Source organism: Ascidiella aspersa, chromosome 9 (genome assembly GCF_963924565.1).
Source record: "Ascidiella aspersa chromosome 9, kaAscAspe10.2, whole genome shotgun sequence".
Classification (NCBI taxonomy): domain Eukaryota; kingdom Metazoa; phylum Chordata; class Ascidiacea; order Phlebobranchia; family Ascidiidae; genus Ascidiella; species Ascidiella aspersa.
The window spans coordinates 10,598,902-10,622,590 of record NC_139455.1 but is presented as its reverse complement, the minus strand read 5'-3'; the positions used below and the strand labels follow the sequence as shown (position 1 = coordinate 10,622,590).

At 32.5% G+C, this 23,689-nt stretch overlaps 1 protein-coding gene across 3 annotated transcripts in view; it reads left to right on the top strand.

The window, feature by feature from the left end:
* Nucleotides 1-5,585: 5,585 nt before the first annotated feature.
* The window catches only part of LOC146132952 (band 3 anion transport protein-like), a 40,126-nt gene continuing 22,022 nt past the window's right edge, over nucleotides 5,586-23,689 (top strand). For 2 of the 3 annotated variants that reach the window (XM_083397522.1, XM_083397520.1), the window contains exons 1-15: nucleotides 5,586-5,818; nucleotides 8,220-8,349; nucleotides 9,850-9,939; nucleotides 10,008-10,126; nucleotides 11,662-11,770; nucleotides 11,937-12,032; nucleotides 12,356-12,461; nucleotides 13,172-13,298; nucleotides 13,558-13,727; nucleotides 13,795-13,888; nucleotides 14,544-14,651; nucleotides 14,788-14,839; nucleotides 16,685-16,808; nucleotides 16,965-17,106; nucleotides 23,484-23,571. In XM_083397522.1, the coding sequence (XP_083253648.1) occupies nucleotides 8,331-8,349; nucleotides 9,850-9,939; nucleotides 10,008-10,126; nucleotides 11,662-11,770; nucleotides 11,937-12,032; nucleotides 12,356-12,461; nucleotides 13,172-13,298; nucleotides 13,558-13,727; nucleotides 13,795-13,888; nucleotides 14,544-14,651; nucleotides 14,788-14,839; nucleotides 16,685-16,808; nucleotides 16,965-17,106; nucleotides 23,484-23,571 (1,444 nt within the window). In that variant the 5' untranslated portion in view covers nucleotides 5,586-5,818; nucleotides 8,220-8,330. The remainder of the gene's footprint in view (nucleotides 5,819-8,219; nucleotides 8,350-9,849; nucleotides 9,940-10,007; nucleotides 10,127-11,661; nucleotides 11,771-11,936; nucleotides 12,033-12,355; nucleotides 12,462-13,171; nucleotides 13,299-13,557; nucleotides 13,728-13,794; nucleotides 13,889-14,543; nucleotides 14,652-14,787; nucleotides 14,840-16,684; nucleotides 16,809-16,964; nucleotides 17,107-23,483; nucleotides 23,572-23,689) is intronic. The other variant, XM_083397521.1, reaches the window with a different exon arrangement.

The window sequence follows — 23,689 nt, the reverse complement described above, 5'->3', positions numbered from 1 at the left end:
ACTTTAGTAGAATATTGCGTTTATAAGTTTTGTCATGGTTTATTGCTGAATATGTATCGATATCTCACTTTGCAAGTGCACAGAAGCAATTTTTTTACCAAATTGTTTGGTGGTACTGCGCAAATATGCACAATTGCACACCTTCGGACAGAGGAAACACTGGCTATTACTAATCACATAATATTTTTTTTAGAAAGTGGTGCGCTATTTAAAAAAGTTTAAAAAACACGATCCTAGCTAGTTTCCACACATCTTGCATAATATTGAACCACTTTTATTGAATTGGTGAAACAGATTTTTGAGGTTAATTTACCGATCTTACTGACAACTAAAATTGGTAGGTTTGCACCAACCTAACACAATCACAATTCAGAAGACATTTCATGTCAGGTTTCACAAACATCTGAGGTTTGCAGTGTCAATTTTTTTGGTGTGTAGGTGTGTAATTAAGAATATCGGATTTCTGGAATCCTACCACAATCCTTTTTTTAAATTAGGGTGGTTTACTAACATTGGTTTGCAGGTAAATTGCCTTTAAAAATCTCAGGTGTACCTGCCATAAGTTCAGTGTTGGTCACAAGCACAACTTCTATATTATTTAAAAAAACTCTTAATTAATTAATGGGTCGGAAAATGTTTGTGTTTAGAATAGCCAATTGAATTTTTTGCCAACTATATAAATGTAATCTTTAATCTTAGTCAACATAACCAAATGGTCCTTTTTTATGTTTTTAATTTAATCAGGGAGTAAATCTGTAACCAAAGGGTGAACAATATTCTTTTTTTTGCCAAAGTATCATTTCTTTAAAAATATCGATACTATTATGATGTGAAATTATTTCTACCTAAGGGTCATTCCATTGCTACTGGTACAGTGGTGGCACAATATGTCATAGATTTTTTTTTAATTTTATTTGTAGAATCTCCCTGCAATTCTATGAAAAGTGATACCAATTTTACCGAAATTGGTCAAGTACTTTTTGAGATATCAGCGACTGAAAATTGGCCCTTTTTAGGCTTTTTCCTGATCGCTCATGCATAAAATTTAACTGAAAATTTTGTTTGACCTATTATGAAGGTGTTTTAAATGGTAACTTAAAAATTTCAATGCATATCAGTTCTCCGAAGTAAGCAGATTCTAAAAAGATATATTGTTTTTTGTTTTTGCATCACTACAGGCCACCAAGTGGCTAGTTTCACACATGATTATTTGTGATCAGTCATGCATGACAAAACTTTGATCGGTTATAGCGAAAAATACTCTACTTCGATTTTTCTGCAACTTAGCTTAAATGAAAGGTAATTTTGCTGGCTTTCTACCCTCCAAATATGAAGTGGGATATTTGAGTAGAAATTACAAAATTTCATTGCTTTGTAATAGATTGCGAAAAAGCTTTATGACGCACTATTATAATGTATAATTATGAAATGTGATTGTCTGGTGCTTCCAGGAAGTCAAAAAAACTGATAGAAGTCTGCTGGTACAGAAATGCACACTAGAAGCCAATACATAGACAAATAATTTCACTCAATGTATGCGAAAATTGCCAATAATTTTAATGATTTGTGACTGAAAACTTTATGCACAATCAGCGCACAATACTACTTATACTAACAGAGGAGGATTCTATACGATGACAAAGAGAAATATACTATACAATGTTAAGTACAAGTATATATGTATATTGGAAGACACCTCATATTCAAGTAACATACTACCAAGAGCTTAAATCTTTCGCAATGTTATTGCAAAGCACCGCCCTTACTGCACCATATGTTCCAAGTAACCCTTAGTACTAAGTAATAACTAATAATGCATCTAAAGATCTATCACTTATTAAGGTTGAAAATTTGGTGGAAATAAACTTTGGTTTGATTATAAATCATGACTGAAACTAGCTGCAATTCACTCTGCTTCAAGTTACAAAAACTTATAAAGATGTGTGAGACCAGTCACACCACTTTTAAAAAAACAGGCTTCCATCAGACTTGGAGATTTGGTATTGTCCTCTTGATGTTAACAAAACAGGACATTCAATCTGGCACAAAACATGGTCCAATGGAAAAAATATTGGTCTTGCCTTTGAGGCCAGTAATATGATTGAGCAGGTCTTTTTGGATGCATGTAGTAACAACTTGACATATATACCATCATCTTTAGCAATAGAGACTATGCAGCCCATGTACCAGTCATGCTCATATACAAACTTGTGAATCATAAGCAACAGGAGAAAGCATTGGCATTTAAGGTGGTGTAGTGCTTTTACAAATTTTAGATTGCGCAGCAAATTCAAGGTCACAACTTGTCCTTATGTCGTATAACTCCATCATTCAGTGGTTCAAATAGTGTAGTATAGTACCTTTCAAAGTCAGCCCAGACTAAAACCTATCTTGCAAATGGGAAGAAACTGATTTCATGTCCTTCGGAATCACTTCAAAACTAATAGTTGAAAAAGTTTGGCAACAAAAACACATATTACTGGCCTCAAAAGCAGGACCAATACTTTTTTCCATTTGATCATGTTTTATGCCACATTGCATGTCATGTTTTGTTAACATTAAGAGGACAATACCACATCTCCAAGTCTGATTTTAAAAAAGTGGCGTGACTGGTCCCACACATCTTTATAAGTTTTTGTAACTTGAGGCAGTATGAATTGCAGCTAGTTTCAGTCCTGATTTGAAATCACACCGAAGCTTATTTCCACCAACTTTCAACCTTAATGAGTGTTAGATCTTTAGATGTATTATTAATTAGTACTTAGTAATAATGGCTGTTTAGAACATACTGTACAGTTAATATTGTGAACTCAGGGGTCGGGAACCTGAGTTATGTATGGTTCTTTTGGTAAGGCCATATGGCTTTTTTGATAAAAGAATCTTGCTTGCAGATAAATGTAAGCTATCATTTGTCAGCATGATCTGAATAAAATTGCGTTTTTTTTCCTTCTTTTGGCGAATCTCTTTATATTCGAAAGGCCCAATTCTTTTAACCGAACTCCGTAATCAAATTTGTGCAAACCTAACTAATTAAATTTAATGCACATTATGTTCTGTCCTTCAAATGAGAACAAAATAAATGGCCTTGCACAATTTACTAGTTTTTGCCAACATATAGCTAGATGTTTGTGGTTCTCATGAAAACACAAAAGAATATTTGACTATTATGGCTCCCTTAGTTAAAAAGGTTCCTGCCCCTGGTGTAACTGAATGAGGGGCAGTGCTTTGCAATAACATTGCTAAAGATTTAAGCTCTTGGTAGTCTGTTACTTGAATATGAGATGTCTTCCAATATACATATATACTTGTACTTGAAATCGTATAATCTTTCTCTTTGTCATCGTATAGAATCCTCCTCTGTGTTAGTATAAGTAGTATTGTGCGCTGGCTGTGCATAAAGTTTTCAGTCGCAAAACATTACAATTAATAGCAATTTTGCCATACATTGATTAAAATTATTGGTCTATGTATTGGCTTCTAGTGTGCATTGCTGTACCAGCAGATTTCTATAAGTTTTTTGACTTCTTGGAAGCACCAGACAATCACATTTCATAATTATACATTATAATAGTGCGTCATAAAGCTTTTTCGCAATCTATCACAAAGCAATGAAATTTTGTAATTTCTACTTAAATATCCCACTTCATATTTGGAAGCTAGAAAGCCAACAAAATTACCTTTCATTTAAGCTAAGTTGCAGAAAAATCGAAGTGGAGTATTTTTCGCTATAACCGATCAAAGTTTTGTCATGCATGACTGATCACAAATAGTCATGTGTGAAACTAGCCACTTGGTGGCCTGTACTGATACAAAAACAAACAACAATATATCCTTTTAGAATCTGCTTACTTTGAAGAACTGATATGCATTGGAATTTTTTAGTTACCATTTAAAACACTTTCATAATAGGTCAAACAAAATTTGCAGTTAAATTTTAAGCATGAGCGATCACGAAAAAGCCTAAAAAGGGCCAATTTTCAGTCGCTGATATCTCAAAAAGTACTTGACCAATTTCGGTAAAATTGGTATCACTCTTCATAGAATTGCAGAGAGATTATACATATAAAATTTTAAAAAAATCTATGACATAGGGTGCCACCACTGTACCAGTAGCCATGGAATGACCCCTAAGTAAAACTTGGAACTATGGAGAAAAACATTAAGTCTGGTTTCAATATTATGTTTTGCTATCTCATGTGACATATTAGTTTTATTATGTAATTTTATGTTGATAAATACCTGTACTAATGTAATATTGATTTGATAATAACACCATTGATTAGGTAAAAAAAACAATTTGAAGCTAATAAAGAGTTTCTGAACACAATAAAACATATAATTAGAAGCACTGCACAAAACATCAGGCAAAATCTTGTTTTATTTCTGTTATTTCAATACGCAAATAAGGATGAGTATTTTAACCTTTAACTAAATGTCATTGCAGATGACCTGTATTAGATAGTTTCACATTACTCAGTTTTGATTATAATATATTTCAATGTCCGTTCGGTTGCGATGATCTGCTCGACTGTTTAGGGATGTTGATGTTAACCTGTTGGATGCATTATTCATTAACAACACAATTTGGATGCAATTAATTTCCAACATTGAGAACTATTATAAACATTTTTCATGCAAGTCTAAAAAGTATTTACAAAGTTTTAACAATTATTATATAAAATACACTATATCTAAATACTGGATGTTGAGCAGCTTATATTTCTTTTACCATTTCTATACACAGTGCAAAAACTATTGTAGTTTCATTCTCATTCTACTGCTTTGTGATAAAGTATCAACACTTCCTCTAATGACATTTTAATCGAAGGTACTTGTGGCGCCATTTAGCTAGCTATGGAATAATAGTGACTTCTACAGGAAGCATACCACAGCAAGGGCACAATGTCATTTGCTTGGGGTATGTTCTATCATATGCTTCATAACTGCCCAATCAGAGTGAATTAGTTCTTTTGGCTATTTTAACATTCAAAATAGGCTAGATTGCTTAAAGGGTCTGATGTATATTGATATACAATTGTTTTTAGCTGATACGATTTTTTAAACAAAATATTAATCAGGAAATATATAGTATAATAATGCAGCATTAGGTAACTTGTTTTAACTTTTGTTAAGAACTTTTTACAAAATTCAATGTTAGTTAGTAGCAACTTTTGATTCAGCTATGTTGGCAATTAACATTTTTATGTGTGCAATAAAATGCATTTATATATACATGATTTGTGCCCAAGTTTTAACTATGAAGTTATTACATAATTATAAATATAATTTTTTTTACAATTATTGTGTTAAAAATGTCTTAAATCTTTGTGACTCCTAACATGGAAGATGTCCAATAATACCCACAAAATTTATGACTGACTATTGATTGATGTATGGGGAATGTTAACACTAATCTCTGGTCTCTGTCATTAGCAGCTTTGAAATTATCATGGTGGTGATTAATATGCTTGGCAAACACAAATTTATATAGCCTATTGCAGCATATCAGTTACAACCTGCTAGTAATGTATAAAATATTTGAAAATTTAACTATATATTTAATATATTTTAATTCTAAGGTTTGTTGCTAATTTTATAGCAAACTACATGCAATTACTGGCTTAATGTAATTTTGATATTTGCTTGCCAAACTGATGCCCTTCCAACTTGAACAGATTTCATTTTTTTGTATGGGTTTTAACTTTTGTTGTAAAGATCTTTTCCCGAGTGGCAGAGACGACGCAAAGCGCCGGCAAATATAACTTTGTCTTAATGCTGTACACATTGGTACCGGTGGCTTCTTTAAACTTGAACAAAGGTAGGTTTAAACTGCTTTTTTTTAGTTAAGTCATTTAAATAAAAACTAAACAATTTTATACAAATAGTTTTTTTCACTCCTATATATTGTATACAGTATATAATTTAGGTTCACTCATATATATATTTATTTTTGTTTCAATTTTTATACATGGTAAAAATAACATTTGTCTTCAATATGATGTCTGTTAAAAAAGTAGCCCCATCCTAATGAAATATTAACAGGAAATAAAAATTTTGTCATTGTACAATTAAATACAAATGTTGTATAGAGTAATTTTATCGCCCATTTATATATGACAGGTAATTAGCACTGTCTAGTTGTCAAGCTTTCTATCTGCAAACTTTGCAGTTACTAATCTGTTTTATGTGTGTTTGCTCAACTAAAATAGCTTCATTAACTGGCTCTAAATTGGCATATATTTGTTTAATGGTTGAGCTTTTTCCCAAAAGATACGCAAAACCTTATCAATTGGTAGTAACTAATTAACACCAAAGAATGGACTTTAGTTAGCCAGCACTTCAATAAGGGTGGATCTGGTCACTCAAAATAGCGTTTAGCCTGCAGGCAAACACATTTTTTACCCATTGGGATATATAGTCTTGGCCTGTTGGGTTTTTCAGTCTTAACCATTGGGCATGTCCCACAATTGGGTTACACTATTAAAATATTATCAAGATACCGATTTTAGAATATCATATCGTTACATTAATTAATATTGGTTTTGCCCAAAAAAATGTTTATGTTTTGCTGTCATTTTTTGCTTGTAATTGAAGTCACTGTTATATGTTATACTTCTGCTTAGTACTTTCGATTGTAACTAAAAATGTTAAAAAACATTGTTTTAGAAGGTTGGTTAACCCTGCAGTATACAATATACCAGGGGTCCTTAAGTTGGAGCAGTGGACTGATTTTTGTTTTTGGGTCCATGAAAGCCTATTTTGAACTTAGAAATAGGGCTTTTAAAATAAAGCTTTTCCCTCCCTTAAATTAGTAACACTAAATTTCAATCACAGCAGATTTCTTAACCCTACTTGTTTTATGCTGTCTTTTTTGAACGATTTATGCTGATTCCGGTCCATGCAAACAAAAATTGTTTTAAGCAACCCACAAACAATTTTAGGAACGCTGTTATATATATCATATGTAGATTTAAATACTACATTATTTTTTATAAACTTCTCAACTTTGATGTATATTGAATGCATTTTTTGAAAATGACCTTTGAGAAGACCCTTATTATTTGGTCAATTAATTGTAGCTGTACAAGCATATAGTGTTAGTGCTTAAGCAAAAAGTGGATAAGTTATTTATTAACATAAATTGTCTCCGATCAACATATTTAGTTCTCCAATAGGTTAAAATGTGGTTATGCTTCCATTACTTTTCAAAGGTTGAGTATGTGCATCAGCACACTTTCTGGACAAATAGTGCTTATTATATTGGCAAGTGCAAAATCCACAAACTGCTGCCATCAGATTTGAACTTATGGCTATGGCCTTACTTATACCATCTCTCTACGAATTAAGTTATGCAGAGTCAACAAATCAAAAATTTATTATCCTACTAAAACATTAATATACATGTGATACTTAACAATTTTACTGTAGCCATTTTGAGTAATTTTAAAGTTAATTTTAAACATTTTGAGTAATTCTTAAGTATCCAGAATCTTTAGTTTGCACCAATATTTCTTCTCTAAAATCATTTAGGCAAATCATTAATTACTGAAATTACTTTCCTTAAATGAATATTTTCTGGCTTAGAACTTCAATGACAGAAGTAAAAGTTTATTACATCATATGTTGTATATTGGCCATTTACATATTTGCATTAACTTTTACAAACTGTTTCTGCAATGGTAAAACACCAGCGATAACAAATCGGTTTTATTTAAAGTGACACATTTTTGGCAAGGAGTTTTAGTTACAGTGCTTTGTCAAGTTGCTTTACAGTGTTTTTTTAGGTATGTGTGCTTTTCATAATTTTACTCTTTTGTTTTGGTGTAAGGCTTTAATATCTACTTGATATTTTTGATTTACTACATAGTGTGATCTGCAATTTTTAAACAAAAAATATTCTGTTTATGGTTTTAAAATTATGTGATTATATTCTATAGAAACGTCTTACCACAAAGCATTTTTATCAAAAAATTTTATCAATTTATTGTAGGTATTGTTTAAGATCATTTTTAGTTTACTGATTAACTAAGCAAAATATTTTGAAAACGGATAAGGTAGGTTTGAAGAAACCTTAAAATCCTTTTTTACAAGCCTATAACTACCTAAACTGTAAAACCATTAAGATAACCATGTGTATGTAGTATAAGAAATGCCTACATAGAGCAAAACATTCTGTCTAAATATTTTAACAATAAGGTAAATAAGAATATGGTTTTTAGAAAGATCACATTCAACTTGGACAGCAACAGTATCACTTCGGAATCTCAGCTTATCCAATTTGAATTATCTGGAAAGCACACGACCAGAACACTACTTCGAAGACATTGAAAATGGCTAGTGGAACTGATGGTATGCAGTTCTGTTGAAACTTAAAACCTAAAAGTTTTGTAAATGTTTGCTGTATATTCATAGCTGCGTAACCTAATTTGTGCCACTGCCTCTACTGACAATGTTGCATTTTTTAAACATAAAACAATATTGTTCAACTGTAAACATGCCACATACACCTAGTTTGTGCTTGTATACCCAAAGTTTTGTAACATGCTGGTTAAATCAACAAAGTCAAAATGTATTGTTATCATGGCTGTTGCAAAAACAACCGACTAAACATTTTTAGAGCAAATTTATCAACCTAAAATATACATATATATATATATATATACACCTAAATGCTATAAACCGGTGGTTCCTAACCTCTGAAAGTCTGGGTTATCTGCGGGGTCACTGTGTTACAAAGTAATCAAGTAACAATTAGCTTGTACAATATTTTATCATAATATTAAATAGCTTGTAACAATTTATCCATTTATATTCAAGAAAAAAATGATATTATTTATATATACATTCAGACATCAATTAACATTACTGTAACAAAATATCTTATCTATATTTAGACCAATTCACTTTTCATTTTTAAAATAACAAATATGAAGTTTATCAACCCCAACTTTTTATTCAAGTGTTTTTTTTTCTACTAAAGTTTGCATTGTTTCATCATGAGTATAAAATACATTTGTTGATTTCGTTCAAAATGTTGTCGCAAATGGAGGCCAAAACTATGTGTAATATACCAAAGGATTATATGTAATTATACTAGTTTTGGGAACTGCATAGTTTTCAAAACTGAAAGAGTATTGTGCAAACATTGTTCACTTTTATAGACCGCTACCAAAGTTTTTATATTGTTGCCAAATAATACTCAACACCAATTATACCAATTTGATATACCATGGATATGTTATTAATTTAATGATTTGAAAAAAATGTAACATTTCGTTCATTTACCTATTCAATGAAACAACTTTTTTTTGGTATGTTTACTTTACATGATGCTAAACACTAAATCTACAATAAAGTGGTTATGCACCACTGTTTATATGTTTGTCTGTTTTGATCTTACCTTTATGTAACTAAACAAAAGCTATAATCAAGTAAGCCAGTGGTTCCCAACTTTTTCTGGTCACATAGCACTTAGTGGCTTTTAATTATCACTGTATTCCTGTATGCCACCTGGTTTTACAAAGATTAGATTCACTTAACTTAAAGCTCAAAATTCATGGATTTTAGATGATTGATTTAATGCGATAAAAGAGAGAACATAACCGTGCCGGTCGCAACAATAATTCTAATTCACTTGTGTTAATTTTCCTGTACTTCATATAATATTATTTGAACACTGCTACCTACCACCAAAATATATGGCATACCAGCAGTGCTACTTTACCACAGGATGAAAAACACTTATTTAAACCAAAAGACAACTGGTAATTAGTGGAATATGTGAACTTATTCATTTTTGTCATCTATGACTATTTTATAATGTAATAAAGTATCTTAAATGTTTTGTAGGACCTGGCAAAACATCTCTCCCTTCAAAGCATGATGATGAGTACATTTTCATGAAAAATTTGTCTGCTGGTAACAAAGTAGCAACTCCAGGTATCGTACTTCACATGAATATTCTGTTCATATTTTAACGTTTCTAATGAAACTTGTGTGTCATAAAGATGATGGTGATGCCCTGCAAGTACCCAAAAGTCCAATTCCAAGTAACCGCCATCTGAGTTTCCAAGATTTGATGTCCAACCAGGACCATCAACCAGCAGAATCTGCAAGTGCTATTCGAGTAAGTCAAATGCAGTGCTTGTTTTATTTTGAACAGTTCAGAATGACAGTTATAAAAAAAGGATAAACATAATAAATGTAATTTTTAGTTGATCAACTGTTTCATTGGGTAGGTTGTTTGAGAGCAAAGAAATCTTAAGATTCAACAAATTGCAATATAGGCTAAATTAGTTTTACTGTGTCTGGCAGTCTGCTTCCTTTAAACCACATACAAATGTGTTATCAAATCAGCTTGTGGTGCGGTGTTCACATACCACACCACGGTAATGAAGTTTATCACATAGTTACAGCATAGTAATACTAAGTGTATGTTAATACATAAAAGGTTTACTCGCAGAAAGGTTTAATAAACTCTTGTATTTATATTGGTAACTGTATGCTTTCTTCTGTTTACTTTGATCATGATTAACATCACTTTGGAGTTTTGATGTTATTAAAATATTGTTTGGTAAATATGGTACGGTATAGCATATTGATCACAAAAATAACTAATAATGTTTAGATATTTAAATTAGTTAATGCAAAATTTTATGTAATTGATGTGTGGTTATTCATTAATTGCACGTCATACATTTTAAATTATGGAAAGGGTTAATTGATGTCCATTAAATCAATGGTTCTTAACCTTTTACCTATCGTTTCCTCATTTTGCAATTGCCATGCCTTGTGCCCTTAAATATTATATAAGTATTTTACCAATAGCATTTTTTTTGCCAATAACATTGGTGATGATTACATAATTTAAAATACTTCTTAGAAAGAAGGTTAATATCTTAGAGTGCTTAACCATGGGCAAATCTAGGATGATTGTTGGAGGTATTTAAAACAATTCAATAGGGTGTCACAAATTTAGGTCATAACATAACGTCATAAAACAAGTTGATATAAGAAGCAACTCTATATACAACCTGACGTTTGTTCACTTTTAGCTAGCAATACTTGCAATATTTAAGAAAACTTAATGCATTTAATCGGGAAAAGAAGATTTGCACATCATGATATAATGTCACTTATCAAGATTGTTATGACCAACATATTGTGAGGGCCTTTCACTTCACAGTTCTAATGCATATAAACCACATGAAATAGGCCTTTGTCATGGATTGTCCAGACTAAACACCAAAAATGAGTAAATGAAAATACTAATCAAAAAGTAAAAACTAAAAAATTATCAAAAATTGTGGTATTTTAACTACACATCCGTCTTTCTTTTATATGTATTTCTGGAAGTATCTGACACCCCCAAAGAATTGTTTTGTCGCTATTTTGGAAATAAAAAGGATATATTGTCAACCAACTTTTTATTTGAACAATAGATGTGCATTGCCATTTTCCTCCCTGTTGATGTTTGCATAGGAGAGTTATAGTTACTTGACACTTTATCTGACAATGAACAGACTAGCTTTCTTTGTTCAAATAACTTCCTTGGAGGTTTTCTGAATTACAATATTGTTTGTGAACATTACTCTTCTGGTTCATATTTTTTGTTCAGCTAAATTGTGAGTAGAATTCAACCATGGTAATTGTCGTTTTTAGAGAATGTCAGGTAGTACAGCTGCAGAAAGAGGTATTTCAACAGGATCATACAATCCTACCCTTCATATGGACACTTCATTGAATGAGGAAATGGAGAAAGTCTTTGAAGGTTTGATAAAAAACCTAAAATGTTTTAATTGTTTTTAAACTGAAGGCATCTTTACAATTCAGATAAACACTATGTATTTTCCCAAAATTATTTTAACCGGGTTGGAATCATTTTACTATAAGGTTGTTTTAATGATTGCCTTTTTTGTTTGGGTTTTTATTTACAGAACCATATTGCCTCAAAATGGACTTTACTAATCTGGGTGCTGCAGCCGATGCTGAAAATTACCAACAACAAAAGTACAGTGAGGGTGATTACTCTTGTAAGTACCAATTTAGACATACCTGTATTTAATATCGCAATCTAAAAAAATTCAACCAAATTTTTTTTAATAGATGATTTACGTTCTATATGTTAAAAAGATTCCATTTTTTTTGATAAATATTTCATCTTTTAATATTTAGAATTGTTCTAATATGTAGTCGTATGTAATTTAGTTTTAATAGTTGTCCTGTTTTATGTGCAAATAGTATATAAAGATGTGTTGTGTGTGTTTTTGACCATACAGATTTCCTTTCAACAATGTCCAACATGTACATTTGGTAACATATAGGTCACTGATGCTAAACTTTTTTTTAAATGAAGCTCATCGGCGAAGTCAAGTTCAAATGTATCAACCCATGAAAACTCACCTGTCATCACATGAGTTGAAAACCATACAATCTGCCCACAACTTGTTTCCACAAGACAGGTTTTACAAATAACCAACTTTATATTAACTTATTCTAGATAGTTTTATCACTCAGGTTAATTTAACCTCCAACATACAACAGTTGAAACATGCAAGGTGCATAAGACCGCAAAACCTAACAAATCATCCTAAATACTGATGTTTAATCTTAACAAATACCGTTTGCTGTATAAAGCTCTTTCAAGTTTAAACTAACAGACTTTTTTATTTGAAATGCATAAGGTTATGTTTTTTTTTTTAAGATTTTATTGTCGTTTGAATTCGTACTTGAACAGTACTCATACTATTTTTTTTATTATTATACAGACTGTAGATGTGCAAAATTTTGCGATTTTTTTTTATATATTTATGCAAATTGTTTTCTAATGGGACCTATATTTTTTCTTATTATGATACATTTTGTCCTATTTTACTTTGACAAAAACTTTGAATGAATAGTTACTTTATACTTAAAAAATAGGTTGGCAGAATCAATTTTATTCTATAAACCAGATTTAAAATGTATGTAGAATTTCACCTCTTTAAGATTATTGTATTTAACACTCTTAAATACAGTGACTTAACTGAGAAATGTTTTTAAGGGAATTAATAGCAACCTTGTTATTTTGAATCAACCAACTAAATTATTAGGTTGTATGTAAAAGTTAAACGTTTATTTTTGTTCAGCCCTTCTGTTGTTTTTTGCGCTAATCCCTAATGACCGTATTTAGTAGCACAAAAAGGAGAAGACATCGATCTTCCTCTTCATCTGGGTCTGGATCCTCCAAACAAGTTGTAACTCAGTCAAGTGATGGCCTTATGGACAAGAGGAAAAGGAAGAAGGGAAAGAAGAAAAAGGTAGCGTTATAATACCAAACTAAACCAAAATTGACAGTCAATTACTCAATTTTTGCATCTCTGGTAAGTTGCCGGAACCGGTTTTAGGCAATAATGTTTAGGCAAAGTACATATAGGAAGCAAAGAACATAAAACTAAATGAAAAAGGATGTCTGTAAAATGACAAATATTCTTTAAATAAAGGATTTTTTTATAATTGTGGACAGTTATATTTATTTTTAAAAAAGACATGTTTCCTAAAAATTGTTTTTCAATGCAGAACAAAAGAAAGCTGTTAACAGCTAAAGTGCGAAGCCGCACAATGAGCATCCCTGAAGAGGATGAGGATGAAGATGCAAGTGATGATGAAGATAGTGATGACGAAGAAGACGATAAAGACGAGGAAGAAGACCAAGAAGAGGAAGAGGAAGATGCTGGAACAAGTGAAAAGTAAGCTTGAGATTTTATTTAAAAAAAAAAAAATTTTTTCTAATTGTTGTTTTTGGCCATTTTAAAGGAAAGACGGAGATGATGGTGCTGGTGGCTTGGGTGGCCACAGTAAAAAAGATGAATCAGGAAGTGATAATTGGTCTGCGGAAAGTGAGGAGAAGGTTTGTTGTGGTTTTTACAAAAAAAAACAGTATAAAAACATACATTTTGTCTCCTTGAATTAAGGAACAAATAAGATATATTAATCTAGGTTTTAATTTAATAGTTGACCCGTAACTAGTATTTTAATGATAAATGAAAAAGTAGTTTTTAGCCTTGAAAAATTCTGTCACAAAGATTACTGTTGTGTATAAGTCTCTATGACGGTATTTCTCAATCTTTTTTGCCACGACCCAAAACTAAGCGTAATAACAGCGAAGAGTTCACCACACATTTCCATTTACTCGCTGTTTTGTAAGTGAACAAAACAACCAATAGCATAAATAAATTTGTATTTAATTATTATGAGCCATGTCTTCCCATTGCTTCCAAAATTTCCTCCAATTTAAAAAAAAATCTTGCTTAAAATTTATTTTTAATTACGTTAACGACTTATCACTTCAAATTATTAATGGTGATTTTTTCGTCACCCCGAATAATCGATTTACTTCTTTTTCAAAGTATTTGTTTGTTCAAACAGTGTTTTTATATTCATTAGCTCAATTAAGTTAAAGGCTTCCTTTTATACAACCATTTAAAAAACGCAATGCTCTTTCTACTATTATTTTTAAACAAAATGAACTGTGAAAACTGCTTCAAATATTGAATTTATTTCAGTCACCATCTAAGTCCATTTTAAAGCACAATAGCGCTGGACGTGGAAATGACGACCAACTACTGGTACAAGTTGATGGCAGCATTGTAGATTCACTACCAGTCCAATCGGTTTGTGTATAGTTACTTGTCATTTTTAAAAAATATGATTTACAATTATACTATTTAACATATTAAGACCGATTAAAATATTTCGTTGGGTGTTTTTTTTTATCACCTTTTAATGTTCAATTTGAATAATTCAAAGGTCTCCTTCACCCTTGGAGCTGATACTCCTAAGAAGACTTTGGAACAAAACGGTTCGTTTTTGTAATTTTATATGTCATTAGTACGATTTATAAAGTGTATAAAAGGTGTTGTTAAAAGTAGAATACCAAGGTATTCGAATATGGTAGGTGTCAAATCTAGAATAATGAATCCTTATTTTAATTTCCAAATTTAACTTACTTATTATAGGGATTATTCATAATGTAAAATTTATTTACAAATGGCAATTAATTATAAAACAATTTGCTAAAACAAACTTATATCTCAAATTGTAAAAGTTCAAATGGCCATTTGAAGACACTTCTCAAAAAATAGCGGTGTAAAACTATAAAAAAAAAATTGAACAAAAACTGATACTAATGCTAGGCTGTTTGGCCGTATATAGTGATTGCAATGCAACACAGTCAGCTAGTTTCAAATTATGCCCTATTTTTTATAAAACACATGCATGGTAAGTGCACAGAATGCAAAGTTACTACTACCAGGAATGCGTTACATTCACTTTACAAATACTCCATGGCGAACCCTTGTTGGATTTTGGTCAAAATTGACCGAAAGTAATCCCATACCATTTTTTGGTGCAAAGCCAACTTCATTACACATTAGCTGCTTGTCGGGAGATAATTTAATTGACACTTAATAATGATTAGGAGAAGACTATCGGCAAGTTATTTGGTTGCCCTGCGAAACGCTGACGCCGCACAACACGGTCAAATTTGAAGCAAGCTATGTAAATGTTTCGCCACAGCGTCAGTAGTTTATCCTAGCTTGCCACTGGCGTATTTATACAAAAATACGTTACACCCTGCGGTAAAACAAAGCATTTTAAAAGAAATTACAGCGGTTCAAATTACCCGCTATAAACGGCAGAAGTGGTTTTGAATACCTCAGAATCGTATATTGTACTTTGTCAAATAACTTTATTTACTAGCACAAATTTATGAAGTTATAAACATGGTTTGTTTAATATACTGTAAATAAACGCAATAAACCAACGACGTTTTTGATTTAAAAGAAAACCAACAACCGTGATCGCGCAATTACTAGCCACCAAATAATCACTTTTTATGATATTTTGTACTTAGATCATCATGGTTGTTGCTTTCTAAAAGCGTCATTGATTTTGCGCCAAGGTGGTCTCCAACTAAATATGTTTTGCGAGAACTGGGTGCATTCAAGAAAAGCTCTTTTATGCGTGTTTACTGTTTCCGATCACGTAGATTTCCTGCAAAAAGCATTTATTTTGTTTGTATAATATATATGGGACTCCAGCCATAGGACCGAAAAAAAAAAACTTCAACGTCGAATTAAAACACAGTCCGGTATAAAACCAAAGTAGGACTAATACTAACTGCGCCATTTAAACAAGGCCAAAAACGGTGCCAGACCCCCGATAGTCCTATACTCTCTCTCTACAGTTTAAGGCGTTATTTTCATACTGTCGTGGATATTACTGCGTGTTTGGCTTTATTGTGATGGTTTTAATACTATGGTTTTATAGATTTTTCTTCTTTAGGTATTGTTGCTTTTTAGGTCTTATTGTGTGTATAACTCAAAGCCTGTCGATCGTGGGCGGTATTATTGTAAAGATTGGAAAACGCGAGCTGGATATTAAATTTGTATTGACCTTATTTGACTTAATATAAAACGAAGAAAAAAATACTTATAATTTAAGTGTTGTGAAACTGTCGTTTAATTTACAAGTTTAACATTTTTTAGCTTAGTTTTGCATCCGACAAACATTTCGCCTAATAAAGTAATAATAACCGCATTTTGGAATAATTTGAAAAAATATGCCGCGTGCCAGCCGGTTCTGGCCCACAGGTCGTAGTTTGGCGACGCTGTCCTAACTCAAATAAAATGTTTTTTCGCAAAAGAAAATTCTTCAGCCAACCGTATTGGTTCTCCTAAAACACCTGGGAGTTTTGGTTCTCTCCGTAGTTCAGGAAGGTCAGCTTCAGAATGTTCCTGCACTTCCGTCTCAGGTGCAGAAGAAAAACAGTAAGTTTTTGGTAATAATATTGTCTTCCACAAATTATAGAACATAAGTTAAATAAATGTGGATAAGACCAAAGTTCCCATGGCTATTTTAGGTATATTTATCTTTAACTATAGATGCGTCTGTTTGTTGCTCTTTAACTATATGTTTATGTGCAGAAGTGATACGGTGAAAGAAGGATCCGAAAAGAAATACAAGAAGTCGCATCGTAAGAAGCATCGCCACCACAACCACCATCATAAAAGACGAAGAAAACATGACGATGCAAATGAAAGGCGATTGGCCGGCGATCAACTTAAGGTAACGTACAGTTGGTTTTATTAAATATATAAGCTGTTTTTTCCTATATTTTTTGGCTGTGTAACTTCAAGTATCTGTTACACATTCATATATACGGGACTTAAAAGGATCAATTGTGTCGAGTTTGCAAAAAAATTGTACAAATAATAAAGATAGTAAATAACAATTCTTATTAATAATTGTTGGCTAAAATAACTAAATATATTAATAACACGCTTAAGTGTTTTTTTTTGTACTTTAAGTGGACTTTGCAATATATGTAGTTTACTGATTGACAAACTAAGTTTGTTATCGCTAAAACACAATATTAAATAGTTACACTTAAAATAAACACATTAATGGCCCCATGAGGTATTAATATTGAATGAGTGATATGTGTTAATGTTTGTCTCTAGTGGATTGTCTCGTAATAAGATTGACACGCGCTGACACTTTAATGTTCCTGTCGATTACCCACAGTCACAAATACTCACACTGTTGTGACAAATAAGACACACTCAAGAGAAAAAGCCTTTGATGACTAAATTGGCCTAACACGCTGCGCAGGAATGAGTCTACTGCATTTAGGCACTTATATAATTGCTTTGTGGCAATATGTATGACAAAGTTACAGGACCAACACATCAAGGAGACTTATTTGTTAAAGTGTCACAAATTTGTTGACCAGACTGTATAACACCTTTCAAGATTAGCAGCAAAATTGATAAGAAGGGCAACTTAAGAGTTGTCGAGATATGTGCCGTGGTTAATCGGTCTGTCCGTGATATTTAATGTGAAATATAACTGTTGTTTGTTTTTCAAACACCAAACGCAATAATGTGTTTGGTCAATTATATAAATAAAAATATTTACACAATGCAAATTAACAAGTATGGCACAATTGGCCACCATATTTCTTTATGTCAAACAGTTTCATTATACAACACGATGTTCTACGCGTAATTGTTTATCAAGTGTAAAATCTGCAGGATTATGCGGTGGCCCCGCAAAAATTTAAATTATGATTATATTTTCTAAATGCTGTCCAATTTCGAGTAAAGGTTCAGCCAACCGTAATCAATGCTATTACGTCACAAACAGTTATTAGAACTTTTACGCTAATTAATAAAATATCAAGATCTATTGTGATTTGGCGAAGCTAAAATTTTCGATTTGCAAAGGCCCCTATTTAGGACTGTTTAAAGTAAAATATCAATTCCTTGGATTCGCATACAAATTGGATTCGTATAACTTTGCTTACTTAGCGCTGTAGTGCGACGAAAGTTTTGTCCCGGCACCCAAGTACTTAGCGACTCGCCTAATAATTAAGTGGCAATCAAGCGTTATTGGACGAGCGACTACCGCGTAATGCCAGGTGCAGAGCTCGCAAATTCGTTAAATAAAGTCAGTGTTTCTTAATCAGGTGAATGGTTCACCCCATGGTGAACAAAAATTTTGCAGGGGTGAACCAACCAAAAGGGGTGAATAAGAGTGAACCGTCAGAAATGGATGAAAGCTTCCAAAACAACCCAAGTCATTTTGTGTGTTACATATAGAGATAGTTTTATCATATCACGAGACAAAGGTGAATGAAATCTGGAGATAGATGCTAGGGGTGAACAAAACTAAAAAAGTACTGTGTTAAGTTGCAAAAGTCACATCCCTTCGAAAAACACGCTGGCATGGACAAAATTCGGTCAAGACCATTTTTTGGCAAGGTTATGTACAGTATACTTGTCAAGTATTGGATACGCATGCTGGCAGAGGTAACTTTGTATTCCTGCAGTACATTATTTAACTGCATAACAGATCACGTTAGTCAAAAAAGGAAAAATAGACACACAACAATGTTTTATATATAACAGCACTGAATTGATTTTTTGGTGGATTACGTTTTCGCACCAACCCGGTATTTGTTTTATGTTTAATTTTTTTTTTTTATAATTAACGTACCACAGTTTACACCACTGTGTAAAATGGCAGTTGTTTAGAATGCTAAACATTTAGTAGAATATAAAAAATAAGAAGTTACATAATAAAATAAATATGCTGTATTTTAATATTCTGAATTCATTATTCTAGATTCGAAACCTAATATTCTAGAATCCCCTGGGATTCTGCTTTGAACATCCCCATCCCTAATACTCACAATGCGAGGGTCGCATGCATTTGGAAAGCGTGAAAATTGATAACGCTTGATCTAACTTTTTTTGCACAAAACCTAGCAAAATAGAATTTCTTATATGTACTAGCTATTGTTGGATTGGCGTGTACGGTGTTCTTATATTTGAGCTTATCTACTTGATCACCAAATGTTTACTGTGTGGATAAATGCCTGAGCTTTTTTGCGGTTATTTAATACTGCAAGGAGTACGTTTTTGCTTTACTTTGGGTCTTGTATGATGTTTAATTTTCATGTTTTGCACGGGGGTATTGTTGCAGGGGTGTCCAACAAGCGGCACGCGACCTCATAAAAAAATGACACACAAGCCTCCCACAAATATTAATTTGTTATACAGCAAATTGCCTTTGTTTATTCGCAATATGAAACAATCGCGGTAATCACGACAACTAACAATTACTTCTGATATTATAACATCATACTGTAGTGGAGGCTAGCATTCACATAATTATATAGCTTGGCGTGAAGAAGCATAAGTCAGCTCACCGACGGAGAGTAATGCGCATTTCTACTACACAGCTAAGGCCAATCTATCTTCAGAGTTTAGATATAAGCGGTTTGGTCAATTATTATGAAACAAAAGTTTTTTTTTTGTAAAAAGGCGCCTTTAAGATTAAAAAGAATTAGTTAAAATTTACGAAACTTTGGCACGGAAAGAAGTTATAAGATAAAAATTGGCAAGCCGACATGTTTGAGTTGGACACCCCTGGTCTAATAATGTCTAACAACCTTGATAAGGACTAATGTAGACCACTAATGGGGATGATTTACATTTTACAGTGCATGTTCCCAGATTATAAACTCCTGTCAAGTTTAAACTTCTGTTGCGAATTGATTAAGTGTTTAACTGGTTTGAAATTTCCAAGAGTTAACAACAGTTTTGTCCTATAAGGTACAAAGTTTATTGAAAAAATAATATTTTTTACTGGTTAACCTGAACTAGCAGTCACCAAACTACGGCCCGCGGGACAGATGTGGCCGGTAGGTTAATTCTTCCGTAATGGTAGTAGTTTATTAATTCTTTTGTACGAGTTTATTTACGAATTTGTTTGTTTATGATACAAGGACATATAATGTGTGGAAATTATTCATCCACGATACCCTTAAACACGATTTGATAAATAAAACGTCAGCCACTTTTATTTTTAACCAGCATATCAATTATATATACTTAATCACGTGCAGTCCAAAAATATCATTAGGGAAGTGACCAGACAGCTCGTGAAAAAATAACTTGCCAACGATGCATTAATTTTATCACGTGACATTTTTTTGAGCTGTGTACTGCCGATTTTTCTAACGATCGTGTGACTGAGTGGTTCCCAAACATTTTCATGTTTTTACGCTTTTAATATGACGAGGCACCTCAATTTTTTTTTTTGAACCACGAAAAGCAAAAAACGATACAAATTACTCTTAAGATTTTGTTTACTACATATAACGTTTCCTGTACACATAAATAAAAAGGTGTGCCAGAGGTCCACAGCAACAGATTGAAAAACCAGAGGTCCACGGTGTTGGTATAACATTTTAAAATATTTGATCAATAGAACGAAAGTGCACTGTGTCCCTTTTGAGCCATTAGAAATGTTTTGTTGTTTAAATACAACGCAGCCCAATCTATTTTGAGAAGAACATGTTTGTGACGTTTCTTTCGTATTTGGTTACGTACTGTATTGTTCAATCATTCCCCCTATGAACTATTTGATACCTGAAACACACCACGAACTTTGGTAGATTGCCGAGATGTGGACTTGCTAACAAGCTAAATAGGAAAGCGAATATGTTTGAATCACAGTCACGTTGCAGGTAAACTGGTGCGAGTATTGCCAAAATTGTGTATCAGAACTTTAGTAGTTTGAATAAATCAAGCCTATGATCAAAATTTTGTTGCAAACGGTTTTCATCGTAAAATTTTTGTATTTATACCGGTCACTATTCGTTGATAGTCTTTTGACGTCTTGGTAGGGCAAGTATAGACTTGACTAAACTTTATTAAAATGCACTAAACCAATCAAATGTTTTAAACGTGGTACTATTTTTACTGACGGCGTAAAATTCCCAACATCGGACAGTGGTTGTAGGTTGAAACTATTTCTGCGTTGTTTTATTTTCATGAAAGAGAATACGAGGCGGTATATAGTTTAGTGAAAATAAGTTGCCTTTTATGGTGTTTTTTTGTTTTAGTTTATCCTTAATGCTTGTTTACGTGGTACACCTTACTCGTCGATATCAACTTAAAATTACTAATTTACCCAGAACGGGGTATGTACTATGTAGGAATCAAAGCGTTAGCCATGATACTGGCGTTAGCAAGCAAAATTAAGCTATCGTTAATACACATTTTCCTCTTATCAAGGCCAACTAAAAACTATAGTACCAACGTATACCAGATTAATGGACTTTTTATTGATCGATTCTGTAAAGATGCCTTAAGTTTTGCAGGCTGAAAGTGTGGCTATTCAGAAACAAAGTCCGTGCTTTTGGTTTGGTCTTGCGTACACCCCGTAAAATATCACCGACTTTTATTGGCGTTCCAGAAACGTTTTTTGTTCAACCTTAGGTATACGTCTTTTCAAGCGACTTCCTTGTCTTTCTGGCCTGGTCGTCTTGTACTGCGCTTACCGGATTACGTATATAGTTTCTTTTAAACTATCCGGCAAGATCTATAACAGGGAAGTCCAAGGTTCACAGCATCGTGGGCCTCATACATAAGGTTACATAGGTGCCCACGATTTTCGTTTAGGATAACGTCCTAAAGCTTCGTCAAAAAGTAACGTCAAAAGACATAACTTGCTGCTATCGTCGAACTTGTGTGCAAATGTGTAAATGAAAAGCGGAAAACCTTTATACCAAAGAGCGTGCAAGAATTTTCTTTCCATTTATTGTTGAAAATAATACTCACGAAATTTCCCTCATTGCGTTGCATATATAGTCAGATAAATTTTTAGGTCTGTCGAGAAAAATGAAGAAATCATCGAATTTTGTGTAAATGTGACCAGGGATAATGGTGCGCGCGCGAAGAGCGAAAAAATGCTTGACACTTTTTTTTATTAAAAAGAAAACGTCATTATAATCACATACGTAAAATGTTCGCGAGATAAAAGAAACCGTGCATTTGTCTTGAATGTTAAAACTTTAGGTTAGAGAGGTGTTGCATACTATATAATCGCCAAATTACAAAGGAGAAAAATGTTATTACTAGATCAAATTAGCTGAAATTGCGTCTTGAAAGGACCTGAACATTACGCTACAGATAAAACCTAAAAAAAAAACTTTTTATTTTTAAGTGGCAAAAATATTAATTTGAATAGGGTCGTACTTTCTCTTTTAAGTTCAAACTAAAAAAACGCACCGCCTTCCCTCAAACCGGTATAATAGAGTACAAAAGTTAGGCGTCTTGTCGACACCTGGAACCAAAAGCGACAGGAAAGCGGTTTATTTATTAGTGTAACCCTACAGATAAAACCTAAAAAAAAACTTTTTATTTTAAAGTGGCAAAAATATTAATTTGAATAGGGTCGTACTTTCTCTTTTAAGTTCAAACTAAAAAAACGCACCGCCTTCCCTCAAACCGGTATAATAGAGTACAAAAGTTAGGCGTCTTGTCGACACCTGGAACCAAAAGCGACAGGAAAGCGGTTTATTTATTAGTGTAACCCGAAAATGTAATAATAAGCAAATAATTTAAACATGCTTGCTGTTCGTTGGTTTACCAGCCTATATTTCTTTGAATAAACCCTCAAGGTACGCATTATAATAATTCGACAGTGCTTCGAGGCCCACGAACAATCATGTATGTGTGGTGTGTCTGATACCTACATAACATTTTGATTGATCCCACGAACAAATCAGCGGTGCAAAGTGTGCCGTATCTGCTGGTTAAAAGAATATTTCAGACGACCTTAACGTCACGTAGCATTACAATTACCTATATTTACACGAAATATGTGTACTATGATAACTGCCCTCACGCACGTTTTGTGTACATTGAATGTCTGTCTATAAAAAACAGGTCATGGAATGGAATAACCATGGCATTTTTAAAAAAACATTTAAAAAAATGTATTTTATTATTGGTTGTTTGACCGTTTTGAAAGAGGTGATATAAAATATTTTGGTATGATTACATAGACACTTGATATTTTTATGTATACATTAAAACACCATATTTTAACTTCTATTGCAAATATTCATCCTTTGTTTTATATAATAGAATGTTGAAGATTCTAAGATTCCCAAATTGGTCATTGGTTCAGATGAAGAGAGTGAACTAGGAGGAGCAGATAAAAGTGAAATGCAAAGTAATGCTCTTTATAAACATTTCCTTATTACTTTGCTAATATCTTATTAACAATGTTTATGTTTACAAAAATATGTTGTTGAAATATGACACTTGTTACTATGCAAAGTATGATTGTT